Source organism: Procambarus clarkii, chromosome 24, assembly GCF_040958095.1.
Source record: "Procambarus clarkii isolate CNS0578487 chromosome 24, FALCON_Pclarkii_2.0, whole genome shotgun sequence".
Taxonomy (NCBI): Eukaryota; Metazoa; Arthropoda; class Malacostraca; order Decapoda; family Cambaridae; genus Procambarus; species Procambarus clarkii.
Window position 1 is genome coordinate 32,761,838 of NC_091173.1, and position 24,397 is coordinate 32,786,234.

At 42.2% G+C, this 24,397-nt stretch overlaps 1 protein-coding gene across 1 annotated transcript; it reads left to right on the forward strand.

Moving 5' to 3' along the window:
* The first annotated feature begins 2,931 nt into the window (after positions 1–2,931).
* Positions 2,932–22,590, forward strand: LOC138368239 (uncharacterized). Its single transcript, XM_069330780.1, has 2 exons — positions 2,932–3,869; positions 21,652–22,590. The coding sequence occupies exon 1, from the start codon at positions 3,097–3,099 to the stop codon at positions 3,607–3,609; it is 513 nt and encodes a 170-aa protein (XP_069186881.1). The 5' UTR covers positions 2,932–3,096; the 3' UTR covers positions 3,610–3,869; positions 21,652–22,590.
* Positions 22,591–24,397: the final 1,807 nt, after the last annotated feature.

The window sequence follows — 24,397 nt, forward strand, 5'->3', positions numbered from 1 at the left end:
CCGCTGTCCGCAGCTAATACTTTGCCCAGTCTAGGTGCTAGTAAGCCCTACTTGTAGTCACACCCCCTTCTCCTTATCCATTAGGTCTTTTACGGCCTCTTGGCCGGGTACATTACGTGTTATGTGGTCTCTCACTTATTAGTTATTCTTTGTGTCCTGCCTGTTATATCCTAGTGTTATATAATTACTACACATTTGCACTCGGCCTTAATTCTAGTACCAGTTAACCTTTAGGTTTCTGCAGAATTAGTTTCCATGTCACTATAGGCTAAGGTCTCATACTTACTACGGGTGTACCTTTTAAGTTAAATCTAGTCCTTGGAATTGTTACTGTTAATTCTTACTTTATATATTTACTTTATATATTTACTTTATATATTTTAATATAAACGTTATATATTCCTTAAATTATATTTGAAACTTTGTATATTTACATGTTCAATATTAAGTTTTATATAATATCAACTTTGTTAAGTCTATAATATAAACCGTGTTTAATATAAACTTTATATAATTACTTACTTTATGTGAACTTTATATATTTACATGTTCTGCAGAATTTAATCTTCAATAAACTTTAACGCCCCATACTGCCAGTATCTTTCTCCCCCTGGTCAGAAAAAACGAATACCTAATTACCTCTATAACTAAAGGATCTAAATTCAGAGGCTTGCGCAATGCTAAATTGAGGAATAACTTGAGGAATAAATGAGGCAAGTCTTAATACGCGTCATGACTGAAAAACTAAGGATATAACAAGTTATTTAAGTAAGCGTTTAGTTAATGATGGAGGAACATAAATCACCATAACAGGAGCGGGCTCCCGTTCACTAAATTGACATGAAAATACGAATTCTTTTACGCAAATAGAATTTTGTTTAAGGCAAGAGGTGTAGCAATGCAATAAATTTCCTAAATTTGCCGCGTAATGAAACTAATCAAGTTGAAAGTCTAAATAAAGGAATGTATTAAAATTGAACAGAATTAAATAATAAATGACCGCAATAATTAGAATTAAATCCATCACTCTTTGTAAAATCTCTTGTATGTATGTACCTTACCTAAATAAACATTTGATTTGATTTTATTTGAAGTCGCTCAAGCGGCAGACCGCACGGCCAGGCGTTGGGCTGGACGCTGAAAACTTGTGATGGGGAAGGGGCTGCATAACCGGGCACTCCAGGCAGACCAACATCTGGTACACGCAACCGAGGAAAACAACGGGAGTACTGTGCTACAGCGTTCGAACGAAACGTGGTGGAATTGACGTACTGGGCTACACCGGCCAGACGAAAACATCTGGGTACGAACGTGCCGGCTATACCAGCCGGACGAAACATCTGGGAACAAATGTACCGGGCTGCACTGGACAGACGACAACGTCTGGGTACGAACGTGCTGGCTAACCCGGTCAGGCGAAAACATATGGGTATGAACGTGCCGGGCTAAACCGGCGACGAGACGTCTGGAGACAAACATACCTGTAGGTATGTTACCATACCTACCATACAAACAACCTGCATACCTGATGAACGCAAAACACGCCTGAGCGCACCCTGGCTCACCAAGACACCCCCAAACAGAACAGGGGACCATAGAACAGAACGGACCATAGAACGGTGGATAGCCTGGGCCAAAACAGCAGGGGACAGGGAGGCATGCGGCTAAGCCCAACCTGACGTCGAGGCAGCCCCTAGGGGCTGAAGAAGCCTCAGGGCCTGCCGACCGGGACACCGCCGCCAGGCGTATGCGTCTCCAGCCCGTGGGCGTGAGTCAGGCCCCCCACAAGCGGGCATGCCCGGGTACGACATGAATGCAGACAGACCCCCGCCCCGGGGAAGGCCATACCGCTAATCTGCGTGGCTTAGCACCCAAGAGGGACAGGAAGGAAGCGAGACACAACCCAGGGCAAGCGCTCCACTGAGCGCCATGGCACGAGGGCGACACCGACCGGGCATGAGCCCCAAAGGTCGGGCCCAAGGAGCATAGGACTACTGCAACCTGGCTTTATGGCGCCCCCGCCAAGGGCCTATCTTGAGGTGCTTCCGGGGCTTAGCGTTCCCGCGGCCCGGTCGTCGACCAAGCCTCCTGGTAGCCAGACTGATCAACCAGGCTGTTGGGCGCGGCTGCTCGCACCCTGATGTATGAGTCACAGCCTGGTTGATCAGGTATCCTTTGGAGGCCGCCAGGCCGCTCACAGGGAGCCCGCCGTGCACGCACGTCCGGGCGTGGCGCGCACCATGGCCCTTGGCATAGGACCACAGTTTCGAGTACTGCGATAGTCGGGTGGAGTGAGAGAGAGCCCCTCTCTGCCCCGGAATTTATATGGCCCCAGACTTCCCGCACATCTGCGCGGGGCGCACTGCGCAACTGTTTCTTTGTCCCCCTCTTCAGAAACATCTCCGATTTGTATTTCAAATCAGAGGCCATTTCCTGTCGAACAGAACACAAAGAGTAACAGTCAATCAAGTAAAATCGAGTCCGAGCGCAGTTAAAAGCTCTGTACCTCAAGGTACAGTCCTTGCACCACTGCTGTTCCTTATTCTCGTATCAGATATAGACAAAAACACAAGTCACAGCTTCGTGTCATCCTTTGCAGATGATACTGCAGATCAGGATTTGCTGACGATACGTAGTATACGTGCACGCTACGCTCCTCACTCTAAGCTGTATATCAGCCCTTAAACTTACGCCAGATGATGTAGACCACCACCCACAGGCAGCTAAGTACATGGAGTCCTAGCATGTTATAGCAAAACCAAAGTAACCGACCAAAATCAACTCATTCCATCTCAAATAAGTTTCAAAACAATCCTCTACGGCTGTGAGTACCAGTGCATGCTGCCGCCACCGCGCTGCCTGACGCAAGTTTCTTCACAACATATACCCCCCAGTCCATTCTAACCAATCATGTCTCCTTAAAATGTGACTGTGCAGGAAAATAAGGGCAACAAACCCCTTAACAAGGCATCCATCCCGGCCAACTCTAACAATATCCGTGTTTCTCCGTCTGGAAGCTCTGGGGTCCGGGGTGGCGGGGCTGCCCTCCCCTCCACCCCATTGAGCAAGGGAGCAGAGTCCTCTCAACCCTCTCCTATGAACATGCTAGCATCCCAGTATAAGCAACTCAAGCGAGCTTCCGGTCCCTCACCGGAATTCACTAACTGGACCGAGAATCAGTGGTTCAAAAAGTTGTGCCTAGTCCTCGAGTCACAAAATACTATCATCTTGAGTCTTCTCAACGAGAATCTAGCGAACCGCGCTAATCTCCAACAACAACAACAAGAAATAACCCTCCTCCGCGAGGATATTAGAAACTGCAAGGCTAGCCAAGACCAACTACAGCATGATTTGAATGATCTCCGTGAGGAAAACAACCTTCGGAAAACTGATGAAGCCATAAAAAAACAGGAGGAAGCTCTCAGCAAAATGACTGCATGTATCAGTACATTTTCAGCCCAACGTTCCGTCTCCCAGGAGGAACAAGACCAGCAAAAGCTGCTAGACTCTGTTATCGTGTCGTCCCAAGATATACCTGTGGAACATGAAGGTGAAAATTGTGTCGAAATAGCTCAGGATCTCTTAAAAACAAATTGCAGCTCAGTCTAAACAAAACTGACGTTATTGTTGCCTACAGAGTAGGCAAAAAGAATCCATCAGGTCTAAACCAACGGAAAATTCGCCTGAAGCTGTCTTCCCAGTTCACGAAATCCCATCTAGTCCGGACAGCTGCATCCCAACGGAAGGGATTATACATCAACGAGTGCTTGACCAGGAACAGACAGCAAATCCTCTACCGCCTGCGTCAAATCCGTCAACAAAACCCAGATGCGATTCATCAGTGCTTCGTTAGAGATGGTCTGATAAAGGTGAGAAAAACCGCAGAGGGCAAAATGTTCACAATTACTAAAGAAGAAAACCTCAACACTTTCCTCTCCCAATGTGGTTTGTCTCACCTTATCACTCCCAATGAATTAACTTAATTAACCCCCTGTCAACTAGTGGGGCTAGGTATCCTAAGTCTCCTTGGTTCATTTTCTGACTTAATTTTTAACTTACTCTTACCTAGTCATTTACCGAAATTATTTAATTGAGTGTACTAAGTAGTTCTTCAGGTCCTTTTAATTATACAGTCATTACTGAACTATCTATAGTTATTAATCATTAGCTTAAATTTGCCTATGTTTATTATTCAACTTTTCTTTGATTTCATTTATTACCTAGGTTGCCTAGCCTCGCCATGCTCCCTTACTCCATTGTACCCCTGGCTTTGCCTGCATCTCAAATTGCAAATTGTTACTTACAGTGTACCTGAGAGTACTCGTAAGCAATCTACCTCATTTTTTTTTTTTTTTTTTTTTAATTTTTGCTCAATTTGTTTTTTGTATTGCTTAGTCTTGCTTATATTTTTTGTTTTGTATTTCTATATCTTGTGTTTGGTATAGTCCATGTTTATATGTTTTTTCTTTAATCTCATTTATTGCCTAGGTTGCCTAGCCTAGCCATACTCCCTTACTCCATTGTACCCCTGTAAGCCCCTTTTGTGTTTGTTTTGTACAGTATTGTGTATATATTTTTCCCTATTTTATAGCTTATTTCTACTTATTTCTGATTCTGCAATCAGCTTTTTTTATGCAGACAAGTATAGACCCAGAACTTAACCTCTTATCCACTATCTATGACAATAATCACTTTAATGATCTAAATTGCAGATATTTTGCAGCACATGATGTAAACAATGTATTACCTCATAATCACAATATCTCTGTAATCAATTTGAACGTTAGATCCCTAGGTAAACACTTCGATGATGTTAGTGCCTTGATTGAAACTATTGGCAACAAATTCTCTTTTATTATACTTACTGAAACATGGTTGAAAGAGGATACTACTCAACTCTTTAACATGCCTAACTACTCAGCAATTCACAACTGTCGTCAACTTCAGAGAGGTGGTGGCACTGCTCTTTACTACCACCAAGAACTAACATGCTTAAAAGAAATTAGAACTAGAGACTGCTATGGGGAGTATATCTTCGCCAGCTTCAGAGTCAAGGGTGCCGAGTCTGTCCTGTCTGTGGGTGCAGTCTATAGAATTCCCAACACTGATGTGTCTGAATTCAACTCAAACCTTAGAAATCTAATACTTGATAACAGACTTAACAAAAACCACCTAATTATCGCAGGGGACTTTAATATTGACCTCTGCGAGCCAGAACACCCTACTGCTGTTAGCTTCCTCAACTGTATGAATTCCTGCTTCCTCATACCCTTAATCACTAGACCTACTAGAATCACTGATAGCACTGCCACGACTCTAGATCACATCTGGACCAACATAACCTCTCCGCTTACTTCAGGTATAATCACCGATAGCACTACAGACCATTACCCCACATTTCTCTTAACTAACATTAGCAAACCACCTCTAGAAACAAGGGAGTTAAGCTTTAGGCTGCACAATGAAACTGCTATAAACAATTTTATAACTGCTGCTGATAATGTCAACTGGGAGTCCGAGTTAGGTAACATAGGGGACATCAACCTAGCAGTGCAATCTTTTCTACAAACAACTCTTAGCCTTTATAACACCCACTGTCCTAGGCTTACAAAACAAGTCACAAGCAAAAGGACTTAACAATCCTTGGCTTACAAAGGGAATACTGAAATCCATTAACAAAAAACACGACCTTGAGAAGAAGTATAGGTTAGGAATTGTCTCCAAAGAATTCTCAAAGAATTACTCATTATTGCTATCTAAGATAATTAGACGAGCCAAAACTAAATACTACGAAGATAAATTTACTCAAATAAAGAGCAACATTAAACAAACTTGGAGCACAATTTCACAAATATTGGGATCAAAGAAATCTTTAAATAACAAACCGACTCTCCTGTCTAATAACGATGGTCAGCTTTCAGCCTCTGATTCTGCTATTGAGTTCAATAGGTTCTTCTCTTCCATTGGTTCATCCCTTGCAAATGATATTCCATCTTCCAGTACTGACATTAAGGACTATCTTACAGGTAACTATCCACAGTCTCTGTACCTAAAGCCTATTAACTCCACTGACGTCAATGAGATAATCCTTTCCCTAAAAACCAAGTCTAGTGCCCTTGAGGAGATACCAACTTTAATTTACAAAAAAGCCTCCAGATCTTTAGCCCCTGCTATTCCTTTGCTCTTCAACAAGTCACTTGAACTCCAAACCTTTCCAGATATTCTAAAAAAGCGAGAGTAACGCCTGTCCACAAATGTGGTGACCCCACAGATGTTAACAACTACAGACCTATATCAATCCTGCCAAACTTGTCAAAAATTTTGAAAAACTAATATATAAGCAGCTTTACTCATATCTAGCCAAACTCAATATACTTAGCCCTTGCCAATATGGCTTCAGACCCAAAAAAAGCACTAACGATGCACTTATTAGTATGCTTAACTCGATTCATACAGCTCTTGATAGAAATGAGTTCCCTGTTGGGTTATTTGTGGACCTGCGTAAAGCTTTTGATACTGTCAACCACCATAACCTTCTTCTTAAATTACATCATTATGGAGTCAGAGGACACTCCCTACAATACCTCGAGTCCTACCTTACTGACAGGCTCCAATATGTTTCTGTGAATAATACAATTTCTCCCACCCTACCCATCAACATTGGTGTTCCTCAGGGCAGCATACTTGGCCCTCTCCTCTTTCTTATCTACATTAATGACCTTCCAAATGCCTCCCAACACCTCAAACCAATTCTATTTGCTGACGACACAACCTTCATTTACTCCAGTCCTGACCCTCTTGCTCTAAATGCCACAGTAAATATTGAGCTAAATAAAGTCCATCTTTGGCTAACTGCCAACAAACTCACCCTTAACATTGACAAAACTTTCTATATTCTGTTTGGCAATAAATCCTCTAGTCAAATAAATCTCAAAATAAACAATACCCAAATTTGTAACAAATTAGATGGCAAATTCCTTGGCATTCTCATTGACCACAAGCTGAATTTCCAGGGACACATTCTAAATATATCAAAAAAAGTTTCAAAAACTGTGGGCATTCTTTCTAAGATCAGATATTATGTACCACGCCCTGCCCTGGTGACTCTCTATTACTCCCTTATCTATCCTTATCTCAACTATGGTATTTGTGCTTGGGGTTCTACTACCCAAAATCACTTACGTCCTCTAATTACCCAACACAAAGCTGCTATTAGAACAATATCCAACTCTGGCCCCAGACATCACTCGGTACCCCTACTCAAATCTCTGAATATGTTAGATATTAAGTCACTGCACATTCTCTCATGTGTATTATACATATATAAAACGCTAAACTATAATGCCAATCCTGATCTCAAAAGCTTCATAGAAGGTTGTAACAGAACCCATGAGCACCACACCAGAAATAAATACAGTTTTGATATTCCTAGAGTACGACTTAATCAAACTAGAAATGCTCTGCAAATCAAGGGGCCCAGAATGTGGAATGACCTTCCCAACCATGTTAAAGACTGTACCTCTCTCAACCAGTTTAAGATAAAAACTAAACACTACCTAATAAATTCCCTGTAATCTACCTCACTCCTCTATTGTCAACCCATGTCTGTTATTTTCTTTTTTTTTAATCACACTGTTTGTCAACCTATTGTATTTGTGCTGCTTTTTCAGTCATGTTCCCCCTTTTTTTTTATCTTTATTTGTATTTGTTCTCAACACTTTTTATTCTTTATGCTCAATTAGTATTAAGTTCTTGATATTAATGTTTTTCTTGCCCGAAACGCATTGCGTAATAGTGGCTTTAGGCATTGTATGTACTAGCTCTATCTATATATCGATCCATTAATGTAACATCACTTGTATGTATATACCTTACCTGAATAAACATCTGAATCTGAATCTGAATACAAAAATCAGCATGAAAATTACCTCTGCTGAAGACATTGATAAACTACAAACAAATATTAACAAAGTTTTCGACTGGGCAGCAGAAAATAATCACTGCTTTTCTCAGCAAAAGGGGTGAAATTCTGCGAATGAAGAAAATGTATTACCATGAGTTGGAGACTAAACGACTAAGTAGCGGGCGCGCGCACCGAGCGGGGTACTTAAATGCGAGCCGCGGACCCAGCGACCACCAGTAACACGGGAGACATCTCCCATCACGCAGGGTGCAGTTGCACCTCCACAGATCTCCAGCATCAGCTCTTGATACTGATAATGGCTCAAAAGGGCCACCACTTACGGGCTATTCATGCCCGTGCCATCTTTTGGATAGCTTAATCGTCATCTTGGACACATTCATGGGAGACATCTCCCGTCACGCAGAGTGCAGTTGCACCTCCACAGATCTCCATCATCATCTATTGATACTGGTGATGGCTCAAAAGGGCCACCACTTATGAGCTATTCATGCCCGTGCCACCTTTTGGGTGGCTTCATCTTCATTTTAACACATTCACATGTGTTATAAATAATAGTGTTGTGTGTGGGCTTGCTATGGGGGACTTGGTATTATTAAGGGGTAAGAGTAGTTAGAAGACAGAGTATCAAATATGGGAGAGCTAAATGGCCCGGCCCCCAAAATAAACTATCCACAGTACTAATACCTTGCTACTAGACCATATATGTCAGTCTAAGGGTTGATCAATGCACTCCCACACAGGAAGAAGGGATACTCTATAATTCATGTACTTATTTATTAACCCCTTAACAACCCCCCATATACACTCACACCAATAACAATAATAATAATAACTTTACCACCCTATCTTACGTTAAAAGCCTTGGTCCACATAGACAGGATACAAGGTTTACACTGAGAACAAGCTAGGGTAAAGTACTACTGGATAAGCACTGAAGCTGGATGCAGCTTAGGGTAGTGAGACCACGTGGTACCCTAATACAAAACACAACATTAGGGGTACCCAAAACACTGGCAAACACTACCCCCAGGTCTCACCAATCGTTACCACCAGAGTAGGTACACTTAAAAATGCCCCGTACTTAACTTAATGGTACAGGAACTTCAGGTAAGGGAAATAAGTAAGAGGAGAAGGGAGGAGAGTAGGGGTGCAGCCACAGAGTAAGTCTCGTGCCCACGAATGCCAGCCAGAGAAGAATTCTCCTAGCGACCAGCTAGGCCTCCCGCATGTCGTGGTGCCGGAAGGAGCCTAATTGATCGTGCAGCTAAGCACATTAAAGATCTTCCCCTATGCAACGTATTGTTACTTTACAAATGATTAGAAAGTATTAGTAAGCAAAGTTGGTGCCTATGTTATTATTTAATAATCAACCCCCCAGCTCAGTCTTTAAATGCTCTTTGAGAAACAAGAATAGTCTTACGTCTGGCAGGGAAGATACAAACAATTGCCGCTCGTGATGCACTCAACTGTACTACCAGAAAGTTTAATAGCTCAATTTTGACCTCTGGTTTCCACTGGAGAACCCAGGGTCGTAACACTCCTCCCCTGCAAACACAAACCGAAACTGTCTCTATTTTCCGCTTGTTACAACTTGTAATAAAGTTGTTACATCTTGGCTTAACGTGTTTATGACGTATTAGAACGTTGTTACAACTTGCTATATTGGTTGTTATAACTGGTTAGGAGGTGTTAAAACTTGTTCGAACGTTGTACCAACGTTGTAGTTTCGGTGTGTGTTTGGCGGGTCCCTCCTTCAGAGAAAAAAAAAAGTGACTACTAGAATAGTAGTCATATTTTTTTGTAAGAGTATACAGAGAATAAAAAGAAAAACATATGACAAAAACAAAAAATCAATCAAAAACAACAATTTCTCTGCAAGAAAAATACAAAGGAGTTCTCTGAAAGAAAAAAAAACAAAAAAACAAAAAAAACAGGGAAGCAAATAAATTGGACTCGGAATATTTAATGTCACAGGAGAACCTAAAAAAAATAACTAAAGCATGACAGTTGGTAAATGGCTTCCTGTGGCCTAGATGAATGTTATTCCGGCAACCTGGACAAAGCGTCGGCCATCACGTTGAGTCGGCCCGGTAGGCGGGTAATGGAAAGATTGAAGTCCTGTAGGTACAACGCCCACCTGAGGATGCGTTTATTCTTACTCTTCATCTGAGTCAGGAAGACTAGTGGGTTATGGTCCGTGTACACTTCCACTATATTACCTGTGAGGTAAACTTCGAACTTTTTAAATAAATAAATAAATAAATATGTTTATTCAGGTAAGGTACATACATACAAGTGATGTTACATTAATGGATTGATATATAGATAGAGCTAGTACATACAATGCCTAAAGCCACTATTACGCAATGCGTTTCGGGCAAGAAAAACATTAATATCTAGAACTTAATACTAATTGAGCATAAAGAATAAAAAGTGTTGAGAACAAATACAATTAAAGAAAAAAAAAAAAGGGGGAACATGACTGAAAAAGCAGCACAAATACAATAGGTTGACAAACAGTGTTGATTAAACAAAAAAAAATTACAGACATGGGTTGACAATAGAGGAGTGAGGTAGGTTACAGGGAATTTATTAGGTAGTGTTTAGTTTTTATCTTAAACTGGTTGAGAGAGGTACAGTCTTTAACATGGTTGGGAAGGTCATTCCACATTCTGGGTCCCTTGATTTGTAGAGCATTTCTAGTTTGATTAAGTCGTACTCTAGGAATATCAAAACTGTATTTATTTCTGGTGTGGTGCTCATGGGTTCTATTACAACCTTCAATGAAGCTTTTGAGGTCAGGATTGGCATTACAGTTCAGCGTTTTATATATGTATAATACACAAGAGAGAATGTGCAGTGACTTAATATCTAACATATTCAGAGATTTGAGTAAGGGTACCGAGTGATGTATGGGGCCAGAGTTGGATATTGTCCTAATAGCAGCTTTGTGTTGGGTAATAAGAGGACGTAAATTATTTTGGGTAGTAGAACCCCAAGCACAAATACCACAGTTGAGGTATGGATAGATGAGGGAGTAATAGAGAGTAACCAGGGCAGGGCGGGGTACATAATATCTGATCTTAGAAAGAATGCCAACAGTTTTTGAAACTTTTTTTGATATATTTAGAATGTGACTCTGGAAATTCAGCTTGTGGTCGATGAGAACGCCAAGGAATTTGCCATCTAATTTGTTACAAATTTGGGTATTGTTTATTTTGAGATTTATCTGATTAGAGGATTTATTGCCAAACAGAATATAAAACGTTTTGTCAATGTTAAGGGTGAGTTTGTTGGCGGTTATAGCCAAAGATGGACTTTCTCTAGCTCAGTATTTACTGTGGCATTTAGAGCAAGGGGGTCAGGACTGGAGTAAATGAAGGTTGTGTCGTCAGCAAATAGAATTGGTTTGAGGTGTTGGGAGGCATTTGGAAGGTCATTAATGTAGATGAGAAAGAGGAGAGGGTTATTTTAGGGTTTTAAGAGAGGGTTTTTACATGTTAACACTAGCGCCAACGCCTCTTTTTCTACCACTGAATAATTGCGTTGCGCCTTGTCGAATTTCACAGAGTAATAATATACTGGGTGTTCCACCTGATCATCCCCAGTTTGCAACAACACTGCACCCGCACCCGAGTCAGACGCGTCAACATGAATTTTAAACGGTCGGTCAAACCTTGGACTAGCAAGCACTGGGGCGGAAGCTAAGATCAATTTCAAATTTTTAAATGCCTCTGCACAGTCTGATGACCACTTAAATTTAACGGCTTTCCGCAACAAGTCTGTGAGAGGAGTGGCAACACTGGAAAAGTTCTGACAAAAACGTCGATAGTACGCACACATACCGATAAATCTTTGAACGTCCTTTTTAGACTTTAGTACTGGATACTCCAGAATGGCACTGATTTTATCTTGCTGAGGTAACACTTTTCCTTGGCCCACTTCATAACCGAGGTACGTCACTGTGCCTTGGCCAAAATGACACTTTTTAGCATTTAAGGTAAGATTTGCCCTTTTCAAGATTGCAAGCAACTGGCATAACCTAGCTATGTGGTCAGCCCAATTACTGTCAAAGAGCACGATATCATCTAAATACGCCCGACAATTTGGCACCTTAGCGAGCAGAGAGTTCATGAGTCTCTGGAACGTGGCAGGGGCATTACACAAGCCGAACGGTAATACTTGATACTCAAAAACACCCTCGGGTGTCACGAACGCAGTTAGTTGTTTAGCACGTTCAGTGAGTGGGATTTGATAATACCCCCTCGAGAGGTCGAATTTCGAGACGTACTTGGCATTTCCCAGCTCGTCGATGCAGTCCTCGAGGAGGGGTAGCGGATAGGCATCCACAATGGTCACCTTGTTGAGCTGCCGATATTCGGTGCATAATCGCCAGGAGCCGTCTGGTTTGGGGACCAAAAGGCAGGGCGAGCACCAAGAGCCTTGGCTCGGCCGGATGAGGCCGTGCTGGAGCAAGAAGTCGACCTCCTTCCGTATGATGGCCTTCTTTTCTGGACTCATCCGATAGGGTTGAAGGCGAATGGGGGTGTAGTCCGTCAACTCGACATCATGGCAAATGGCATCAGTCTGGGTCGGGACCTCCCCGAACGGATTGGAGAATTCATCAAGCAACGACTGCACCTCTTCACGTTGGGCCATCTGCAAATGGGACAGTCCTTCCTCCACAGCATTCACAGAACTAGAATTATTGAAAATGAGATTAGTTGTGTCCCCAGAACAATCATCCCCTCTCTCACTGGAAATGGAAACATTGGTTAGTGCAATGGGCCTGGGGCCCTGGAACTTCTTCAGCCGATTTACATGTACGAGCATTACCTGGTTACGTTTGTCAGAGTGCCTCACTTTGTACGTGAGGTCCCCAGTCTTTTCTGTCACAATGTAGGGGCCTTCGTACTTGTGGGACATAGTGTTCCCTAGTTGAGGCTTTAATACCAGGACAGGGTCGCCAGGCTGAAATACCCGTAACTTAGATTTAGCATCGTTACGTTCTTTCATCTTTTCTTGGGCCTTGCCAAGATACTTTAATGCAGCCGCCTTGCAGTCCTTGAGTCTCTGGTGGTGTTGCGCAAAGAAAGCCGAACCTTCGGTTAACGTTACGTTCCCTAACAGATTCTCCTGTAACATTTGCAAGGGTCCACGAACTTTATGGCCAAAGACTAACTCAAAAGGAGAACAACCCAGTGAACTTTGTAATCCCTCTCTAGCCGCAAACAAAACATACGGTAAATTCTCATCCCAGAAGGGGTGGGAACTCTCGCATGATGTCTTCAACATCTGCTTCAGAGAAAGATGGAAACGTTCAATTACCCCCTGACTCTGTGGATGGTATGGGCTGGAAACCTTATGAGTTATTCCATGTTCCTTACAAAATTGCTCAAAAATATCAGACTTAAAATTAGTACCATTGTCAGTTTACATGACCCGAGGCAGTCCAAAAGTGGAAAAAAATTGCAACATACGAGCAACGACAGTTTTTGCTCGGATGTTCCTTACAGCAAAAGCCTCTGGGTAACGAGTAGTGATACACATCATCGTGATTAGGTAAATATTACCAGACTTAGTTCTAGGTAATGGTCCAACACAGTCCATTACCACATGAGAAAATGGTTCCTCTGGCACGACAATAGGCCTTAGAGGAGCTTTAGGTGTAGTCTGGTTTGGTTTCCCAACCAGTTGACAAACAATACACGCATTACAAAATTTTGCCACATCGCTTTTCAGCTTGGGCCAGAAAAAATACTTTAAAAGTTTGTGATACGTAATATTTATACCTTGATGTCCCCCCATAGGATCATCATGAGCAGCTGCCAAAACTCTTTCTCTATAGCAGGTCGGCAACATAACCTGGTGGACTACCTCCCACTCATTTGACAAGGGAGCACTCTGTGGTCTCCATTTTCTCATCAAAATCCGATCATTGTAGTAGTACCCAGTTGCTGCGTCTACAATTTCCTCCATAGAGACGGCTGTCTCATGACAATCTGCAAGAGTGGGGTCAGCTTTCTGTAACTCACTCAAGGAGACATCTAGGCCTTGGTCAGATGCCATTGGCCGAGGCTCAACAGTGTTCTCCTCCACCTCCCCACTACTCTCGGTAGATGGCAGTGGCAGGCTCTCCACAATGTCCTCGGCCACGTCATCGAGTCGGGCCATGAATGTGTCCGCGAGGTCCACTTGGCTTTCACCACTCGGAAAGTTCCTCGTGTCCTCGGGATTTACCACCTTGGCAAGCACAGGGCTGCCCTTACATTTAAGTCCCATAGACCTGGTCACTGCGCACGCAGGGTACACAACATTATCCTCTGCGGCAGGTGGATCCAGGCAAACCTTAGGGGTAGGCAACATAATAGGCAGTCTGGAGTCCCCTACCTTATCCCCTGCTAAATCATTACCAACTATTACATCAACATTAGGGAAAGGTAGGTATGAAGTGACTCCAACTGTACAAACACCCTTGTGGAAATCAGATTCCAGGGTAACCTTATGGAGGGGTACTGCTCGAGTATCACTAGTGACACCCTCGACCAGTACCACCTCTCCAGTGTCGAGAGTGTTGGCACCTTGCAATGCACTCTCTAAAATTAAAGTCTGGATGGCACCGGTGTCTCGGAAGATCACCACGTCCTTCCAGGAAGAACCCTCAGACAAAAGTAGTCTCCCTTTCGATAAGAATGGGGTAAGCAAGTCCAACCACTGTGGGTTGGAGGTCTTACTCCCTAACCCTTCCGAAGGCCTCAAGCCCTGTCACAACTAGAGCATTGGGTCTTTTTTCCCGGGTACAGTTGCCAACAACGGCTAATAGTGTGGTTTGGACGATTACAGTGACCACAAAAACGTCGGGGAGAAGAGACATTACTAACAGAATTACCCTTCGGTTCACCCTTAGGTGCCGTGGGGCTAGACACTTTAACAGGGTTAGTTATGTCTGAAACAGAAGGTGCATTAGTTAAAGGGTTAGAATGAGCTGGTCTGGACTGGCTGTGGGTATAAGTTTTGCTACTCTGTGGGGTATAATTATTTTTATTGGGCCTTTTGCCCGCCAATTGGTAGTTTTCTGCCAACTTGGCCAAATCCCCTATTTTAGAATTTACCTCTACCCTTCCTCTAATTATATTTTTGCTAACTCTAAAGCTAATTCTCTATCCCTATGAGTTGCACTTTCTGCTTGGCTAGGCTGGCATAAAGGTGTATCACTTGCCAATAGTTCCATAATAGTAAATTAGAACAGAGTATCCCTTCTTCCTGTGTGGGAGTGCATTAATCAACCCTTAGACTGACATGGTCTAGTAGCAAGTTATTATTACTGTGGATAGTTTATTTTGGGGGCCGGGCCTTTTAGCTCTCCCATATTTGATAACTCTGTCTTCTAACTACCCTTACCCCTTAATAGTACCAGTTTCCCCATAGCAAGCCCACCATTTTACATAACAATAATGTTCCCCGCTCACATTCTTCATCCACTTAGGACACAAGCATGTTACAGATTTGACTTTAAGAATTGGTTCTAATTCCATTTTATTGTTTATGTATATATTGCTTTGTTGTATATACCCGTTCTTGGTATATGTATTGTTTATATTATCAAGATTTATAGTGTTTCGTATTATCCCTGTTTATATAGTTGCTTTGTGCTTCCTTGCTGTTCTCCTACTGGCTTGCTCCCACCTTTGCTCCTAGCAAAGGTACTTCGCCCTTCCGTTTGCTGGAAGATTCTTAGAATTGTTAGCCCCCTTCATTGCTACAGTATAGTTATTCGGAAAACTCTTATTCATCCAGGATTGTTTAATTAAGGAATCTGTTAATTCCTGCTGCTGGGCCCCCTGGGACTGGGAAAAGTCAACATTGGATAACGACCAAAACTCAGGAACAGATAGTTTAGAGAACCGCAGCAGTAGTGTGGAGGAGGAGACTATTGTGGTACAAAATAACAGCAATATTGCAGAGCCAGATAATATAAACGATGAGAGCAACAGTCAGACAGAGTGCATAGATGAAGGAATTGGGACGAAAAACGGAGATGGCTCCAATAAAGAGGTAGACAAGACAGTCACAGATATAAATACCTTGAAAAACGCAAAACCGAAACACATTTGCAAATTCTACGCTAAAGGAATATGCAAATATGGAAAATTAGGAGCAAAATGCCATTTTCTGCATCTTCGAAAATGCAGGAACATGTTGGCGAGGGGTACATGCCGTTTTGGAACAGGGTGTAGATACTTCCACCCTAAATTATGTCAATTTTCAATTAGGGACAAAAAATGCTACAATCTTCAGTGTCCGGAATTCCATGTGAGAGGTACAGAGCGTTATAGACGGGAAGATCAATATGACACTACTGGAAATTTTTTAGAGGAAGGCAGAAACAGAGTAGTAAATATAAGAGAGAGGAACAGTCAGATGGAACCACTACAGGATTACAGAGGGGAACGGAGATACCCACAGGACTGGAATTCAAATTATCAACAAGCACACAAGTACTACACCAGACAACACCCGTCCTACTACCAAAACTGGACGAATCACTTCCAAAACGACACACCCTGGACGCAAACACAGTGGCCTTCTTACCAGAGCCTCAGATATTAACACCAAGTAAGGCTTCCAGCACTTCCACTAACACGATAACATCATTTATATATGCCAACATCCAGGGTATAAAAACACGCAAATCCAACAAAGTTCACTTTATAGATGGTCTCCTTCATGAGGCAAATGCAGTGTTTGCAGCCCTAACAGAAACCCACACAAAGGACTACCATGATGGTGAAATATGGATCTCAGAGTACAATCTTTTCAGATGTGATAGGAAACACCGGCTTCAGGGTGGGGTCAGCCTCTACATCAAAGACACACTCATCTGTACTGAGCTGCTAAACACCTCAAATGATATGGTGGAAGTGCTGATAATCAAAATAGAGATTTTAAATGTAGTTATTGTCCTTGTATATAAGTCACCGGAGGCAAACCCTCAGCAGTTTAAAGACCAACTAATGAAAATAGAACACTGCTTGGAAAACCTCACAAATCCAGCTCCGAACATCATCCTGCTTGGGGACTTCAACCTACGGCACCTGAAATGGAAGCACCTGGCTAATACAGTAATATCAGAAAGAATACCAGGAAGTAGCCTAAATGAACAGGCACATGCAAATGACCTACTACGGATGTGCGACAGGTTTGCCTTAAACCAGCAAATAGTAGAACCAACTAGGAAGGAGAACTAATTTTTACTAATAATGATGAATTGATCAGAAACATAATGATTACAAATACCTGTTACTCAGATCACAACTTAATTGAAGTTATGATAACCATGGGGAGTAGACCTTCAAAACCAGTCCAGATTCTCGGTGGAGGAGATTTCAGCAAATTCAACTTCAATAATAAACAGATAAACTGGGAGCAAATAAACCAGGACTTCACAGAAATAAACTGGGAAGAACAGCTAGAAAATGCAAACCTGAACCAGTGCCTGGAAAAAATAAGCTCAGTAGCATTAGAAATATGTTCAAACCGCATACCTCTAAGAAAAAAGAGGAAGAGATGCAGATTGGAACGGGAACGTCGTTCCCTATATAAGCGAAGAAAACGAATCGCGGGAGAGTCGCACCCTATCTCAAGAACGGCGAAGAAGGTTAGGTAGAGAAATAGAAACTATTGAACGGAAGCTACAAGAATCATACAAAACCCAGGAGAGGCAAAGAGAGCAAAAGGCTATCAGTGAAATAGAGAGAAATCCGAAATATTTTTTCTCCTATGCAAAATCAAGATAAAAAACCACATCTAGTGTCGGGCCCCTGCGAAAGGGAGATGGAACTTTCACCGATGACAACAAAGAAATGAGCGAGCTACTGAAGAAGCAGTACGACTCTGTTTTCAGTGAGCCATTAAACACACTAAAGATTGATAACCCAAATGAATTTTTCATGGATACGATACCAACATCAAATCATATATCAGACGTCACCCTATCCCCACTGGAATTTGAAGAAGCCATAAACAGTATGCCTATGCACTCTGCACCAGGCCCGGATTCTTGGAACTCCATATTCATAAAGAACTGTAAAAAAACACTATCGCAGGCCCTCCACATTCTGTGACAAAGCCTAGATAGTGGCGTTATTCCTGATATACTAAAATCAGCAGAGATAGCACCACTTCATAAAGGAGGAAATAAGGCAGAGGCAAAAAATTACAGACCGATAGCACTAACATTTATTTATTTATTTATTTATTTACTTATTTATGCATATACAAGAATGTACATAAGGAATGTGAGGATACAAATATGGTAATTACAGTCTTGTAAAGCCACTAGCACGCGCAGCGTTTCGGGCAGGTCCTTAATCTAAGAAAATTTTAAGGAGGTAAATACTTGCAAAATTTATGGACAAAAAATGATAACAGTTACATGAAATGAAAAAAAGAAGATGAGAGAAAATTGTAGGTACAGTATATTAAAGCACATAGATAGCTAAGATTGATTGCAATGACAGCTTGAATGGTAGTTGACAAAAATTGGTAGGCACAATACAGCAGAAACAATATAAGATTGATTGCAATGACAGCTTGAATGGTAGTTGACAAAATTGATAGTCACAATACAGTATATGGCTAGCACATAAAAGAAGACAGCAATGAACACAATGATAAGGTTGTTTGATATTACATAAAAAATAGGAGATTAGGTAACACTAGGTGCAGAGCAAATTTAAAGCTCAGTGTAGGAAACTAAGAAGATGAAGTTAGGTACTTTTTGGTTTTGCTTTTAAATAAGGCAAAAGTTTTACAGTTTTTCAATTCACTTGGGAGTGAGTTCCATAGACTAGGTCCCTTAATTTGCATAGAGTGTTTACACAGATTAAGTTTGACCCTGGGGATATCAAAGAGATATTTATTTCTGGTGTGGTGATAATGGGTCCTATTACATCTGTCCAGGGAGAGTTTCAGAGCATGGTTTGCATTTAAGAACAGGGTCTTGTAAATGTAGTTGACACAAGAGAATGTGTGGAGGGAGTTAATATTTAGCAAGTTTAGGGATTTAAACAAGGGAGCTGAGTGTTGTCTGAAAGCAGAGTTAGTTATTATTCTGATAGCAGATTTTTGCTGTGTGATGATGGGCTTAAGGTGGTTTGCAGTGGTAGACCCCCATGCACAGATACCATAATTAAGGTAGGGGTAGATTAGTGCATAATATAGTGAGAGGAGAGCAGAGTTAGGAACATAATATCTGATTTTGGAGAGTATACCAACTGTCTTAGAGACTTTCTTAGTTATGTGTTGAATGTGGGTGCTGAAGTTGAGTCTCTTGTCTAGGAATAGGCCAAGAAACTTGCCATCATTTTTATTACTGATGTTAATGTTGTCTATCTGTAGCTGAATTGCATTTGATGATTTGCTTCCAAATAAGATGTAGTAAGTCTTTTCGATGTTTAATGTTAGTTTGTTCGTTGACATCCATAAGTGGACTTTTTTTAATTCATTATTCACAACATTATTTAGTGTATGTGGGTTGAGGTTTGAATAGATAAGGGTAGTATCGTCAGCAAACAATATAGGTTTGAGAATATTAGAGACATTAGGCAGATCGTTTATATATATAAGAAATAGAAGAGGTCCTAAGATGCTGCCCTGTGGCACTCCAACGGTAATTGGTAGAGTGGAAGAAGTATCATTGATGGTTACATATTGGTGTCTGTCACTAAGATAGGATCGGATGTAGTCAAGGGCAAGGCCTCGGATTCCATAATGCTGGAGTTTAAGTAAGAGGTAGTTTTGATTAACAGTATCAAAGGCTTTTCTTAGGTCAATGAAGAGTCCAATCGGAAACTCATTTTTGTCAAGGGCTGAGTAGGTTACGTCAAGGAGACTAATGATTGCATCGTTGGTGCTCTTTTGGGACCGGAAGCCAAACTGGCAGGGGCTGAGTATGTCGAATTTTACGAGGTAGGAATAGAGCTGTTTGTAAATAATTTTTTCAAATATTTTTGATAGAATGGGTAGATTTGATATTGGTCTATAATTGTTTATGTCCGCCGGATTGCCTCCTTTATGGACTGGCGTTACTCTTGCTTTTTTGAGGATATCAGGGAAGGTGTGACACTCTATAGATTTGTTGAACAGTAGTGCTATGGGTGGGGCAAGGGCATGGGAGGCTCTCTTGTACACAACATCGCACATCATAAAAATTTTTGAGAGAGTGCTAAGAAGTAAGATCACAAAATACATGGAATCACAGCATCTCCATAACCCCGGACAACATGGTTTCAGAACAGGGCGCTCTTGCCTGTCGCAGTTGCTGGACCACTATGATATGGCATTAGATGCTATGGAAGACAAAAAAAACGCTGATGTAATTTACACAGATTTCGCAAAAGCTTTTGATAAATGTGACCATGGTGTTATTGCACATAAAATGCGTTCAAAAGGAATTATCGGAAAAATAGGCAGATGGACCTACAATTTCCTGACCCAATGTGTAATAGTCAACAAAATAAAATCCAGCCCATCAACCGTGAAGAGCTCAGTCCCCCAGGGTACTGTGCTTGCTCCAGTACTTTTCTCATCCTCGTATCGGACATAGACAAGAACACAACCTATAGCACTGTATCATCCTTTGCAGATGACACTAGGATCTTCATGAGAGTAGGCAACATAGAGGACACGGCGAACCTCCAGTCAGATGTAGATCAGGTCTTTCTATGGGCTACAGAAAATAATATGGTGTTTAACGAAGATAAGTTCCAGCTCATGCGCTATGGAAAAAATGAAAATATAAAAACGGAAACCACGTACAAAACTCAGGCAAATCATAACATAGAACGAAAAGGCAATGTAAAGGATCTGGGTGTACTCATGTCGGAAGACCTTACCTTTAAAGAACACAATAAAGTAGCCGTCACAACTGCAAGAAAAATGACAGGTTGGATAACAAGAACTTTTCACACTAGAGATGCTATACCGATGATGATACTTTTCAAAACGCTTGTGCTCTCTAGAGTGGAGTACTGCTGCACAATGACAGCACCTTTCAAAGCTGGAGAAATTGCTGACCTGGAGAGCGTGCAGAGGTCCTTTACTGCTAGAATCCACTCAGTAAAACATCTAAACTATTGGGACCGACTAAAGAGCCTAAAACTGTACTCCCTTGAGCGCAGGCGGTAGAGGTACATAATAATTTACACGTGGAAAATATTAGAGGAGCTGGTCCCAAACCTGCACACAGAAATATCACATGAGACCAGAAGACATGGCAGGATGTGCAGAATACCCCCGTTGAAAAACAGAGGTGCAACAGGTACTCTGAGAGAGAACTCTATCAACATCAGAGGCCCGAGACTGTTCAACACGCTTCCACTACACATAAGGGGCATAACTGGCCGACCCCTCACAGTGTTCAAGAGAGAACTGGATAAGCACCTCCAAAGGATACCTGATCAACCAGGCTGTGACTCATACGTCAGGCTGCGAGCAGCCGCGTCCAACAGCCTGGTTGATCAGTCCGACAACCAGGAGGCCTGGTCGACGACCGGGCCGCGGGGACGCTAAGCCCCGGAAGCACCTCAAGGTAAGGTAACCCTCCCCCCGTTTTTTCGTCTCCTCCGTATTGATTCAGCTAGGGTTTACCTCTCGTCTGTGCTCTTGCCTGTCACGATAACATTGCATGCCGCTTCTGCCCACCCTTACTGCCTTATATCTTTCAGCCCGGGGAAGGTGATCTACACGACAAAAAGTCGACGCACACTCCGACTGGACCAGGTATCGTTTACATGGTCAGGAATCAACACTCTTCGGATCCTACAACCACAGCGCAGGACGCACGCATACCCTAGCCCAGCGAGCGCCCCCCCCCCCCCCCGACAAGTTCTACCAGGCCTGTGCCCCAGTGAACAGGCAAGACTTCTCCAGGGCGCTTAATTCGCGCCGCCCTCGCAGAGCTAGGCTCGCCTCCAGCCGACCACGCCCTCTTACCTTTAGAATTGGCAGGGCCACTCAGCTCTCTTGACAGGCTCGCCAACGGAGATAATGGCGGGTCCAGCAACCAGCTGGAACCCCCAGCTGACTACGTCCGGGACGTTGTTGCTCTGCCACTCTGAGGCCTCCTTGCGGCCAGCGGGCCTCTCCCTTCGGGGGGGGGGAGGGGTCCGGCCAGCTGGCCTGCGGTGGGGGTGCAGCGCCGGTCCCCAAGTGTCCCGCTGTCCGCAGCTAATACTTTGCCCAGTCTAGGTGCTAGTAAGAGTCAGGAAACCCTTCTTATTCCTTGGCGGCCGGCCTCACGCCCTGGGAAAAACTTCTCCCATTTGTCATATCAGTTTTCCCCAATCACTAGGTATTTTCTGCCCGCCTGTTAATTCTAGGATTTCCCATTATGTCTTGGTCGGGCTCCGTTAAGTGTTGTGTCTATACACTTTATTTCCCCTTTGTGTTCTGACTGTTATACCTAGTTCTAATTACATTTCATCTGCCATTAGGTTTCTGCAGAACGTGTTTGCCATGTCACTCGGCTATGCTTACTACTACGGGGGTACATTTTAAGTTAATTATTAGTCCTCAGACATGGACATGTTACATTTGTTAATTCCTACTTATATTATTTACATGTTCTGCAGAATTTAATTTACTAATAAAATTTAAGCCCCAATCGGCCTGTGTCTTTTTCCCCCTGGTCAGAAAATTGAGTATCAGCGTCCTACTTTACCAGTTATACCCATTGACCTCATTTTGTGTGCAATCACTCCATGGCCACATTTGTCAAATGCCTTTGCAAAATCTGTGTATATGACATCTGCATTATATTTTCCTCTAATGCCTTAGTGATTTTGCCATAGTGGTCAAGTAGCTGTGAGAGGCATGATCTTCCTGCTCTAAATCCATGTTGGCCTGGATTGTGGAGGTTATTAGTTTCCATGAATCTAGTGACCTGACTCCTGATCACTCTTTGAAATACTTTTATTATGTGGGACGTTAGTGCAACTGGTCTATAATTCTTTGCCAATGCTTTGCTACCACCCTTGTGTAGAGGGGCAATATGTCTGCTGCTTTAAGCGCATCTGGTATCTCCCCTGTGTCCAAGCTCTTCCTCCACACTATACTGAGTGCCTGTGCTACTGGCACTTTGCATTTCTTTATAAATATTGAATTCCATGAGTCTGGACCCGGGGCTGAGTGCATGGGCATATTGTCAATTTCTCTTTCAAAATCTGCCACGCTCGTGTTGATATCAATTATATTTACAGGTGTTTGAGTATCATTCATAAAGAAATTGTCCGAATCTTCCACTTTCATGCTGAGTATCGGAGTGCTAAACATGTCTTCATACTGCTTTTTTTAGGATTTCACTAATTTCTTTGTCATCCTCACTGTATGAACCTTCACTAATACGAATAGGTCCAATACTGGCGGTGGTTTTCGCTTTTGATTTAGCATATGTGAAGAAATATTTTGGGTTTTTCTATATTTTTTGAATTGCTTTCTGATCTAGTTGCCTTTCTTCAGTCTGATAGGAATGCTTCAGTCTCTGTTCGATTTCTTCAATCTCCCTGTTTAAATTATTTCTTCTCTGTATGGAGAGTCGTGTCTGCTTAAGCATTTCCGTTAATTTCTTCCTCCTTTTGTAATGTCGTCTGCGTTCTCTTTCTACATTGGACCTCTTTCTGGCTTTCCTCAAAGGAACATGTTTCAGACAGACTTCATATGCTTCAGAAGTCAGTTTTTCTATTCCCTGTGTAGGATTTTTATTTCTTAGAACATTTTCCCATTGAATGTTTGTAAGTTCCCTGTTTATTTTCTCCCAGTCTATCCTCTTATTATTAAAACTGAATTTATTGAATAACCCTTCTCACTTGTTGTTTCTCTTGGGCCTACTACCGTTATTAATGTTAGTTTGCACTTCAATGAGCTTGTGGTCCGAGTACGTAGTGTCTGAGACAGTAATGTCTCTGATTAGCTCCTCATTGTTCGTGAATATCAGGTCCAGCGTGTTTTCGTTCCTAGTTGATTCTGTAATCTGCTGACTGAGCGAGAATTTGTCACAGAATCTCAGTAGTTCTCTAAACTGTGGTTGGTTATTTCCAGGTTGACTTCCAGCTATGATGTTATTGTTTACTATTCTCCATTTTAAACTGGGTAGATTGAAGTCTCCAAGGAAGATGATATCTGGTACTGGGTTTGCTAGGTTATCAAGGACATTCTCTATTTTGTGGACCTGTTCAGTGAATTCCTCAACTGTTGCATCTGGCGGTTTGTATATTAAAATAATAAGTAGATTCATATTTTCTACCTTGATTCCAAGTACCTCTACCACCTCACTGGACGAGTCCAGGAGCTCTGTGCATGCCAGCTCCTCTTTAATATACAGACCTACTCCTCCGCTTGACCTAATTACTCTGTCACATCTATATAGATTATAATTCGGAATCCAGATTTCACTATCCATGTGGTCTTTTGTGT

Bases quoted from the DNA above. Each gene is read 5' to 3' on its own strand.
- LOC138368239 (XM_069330780.1), top strand. From the start codon at position 3,097: ATGAACATGCTAGCATCCCAGTATAAGCAACTCAAGCGAGCTTCCGGT.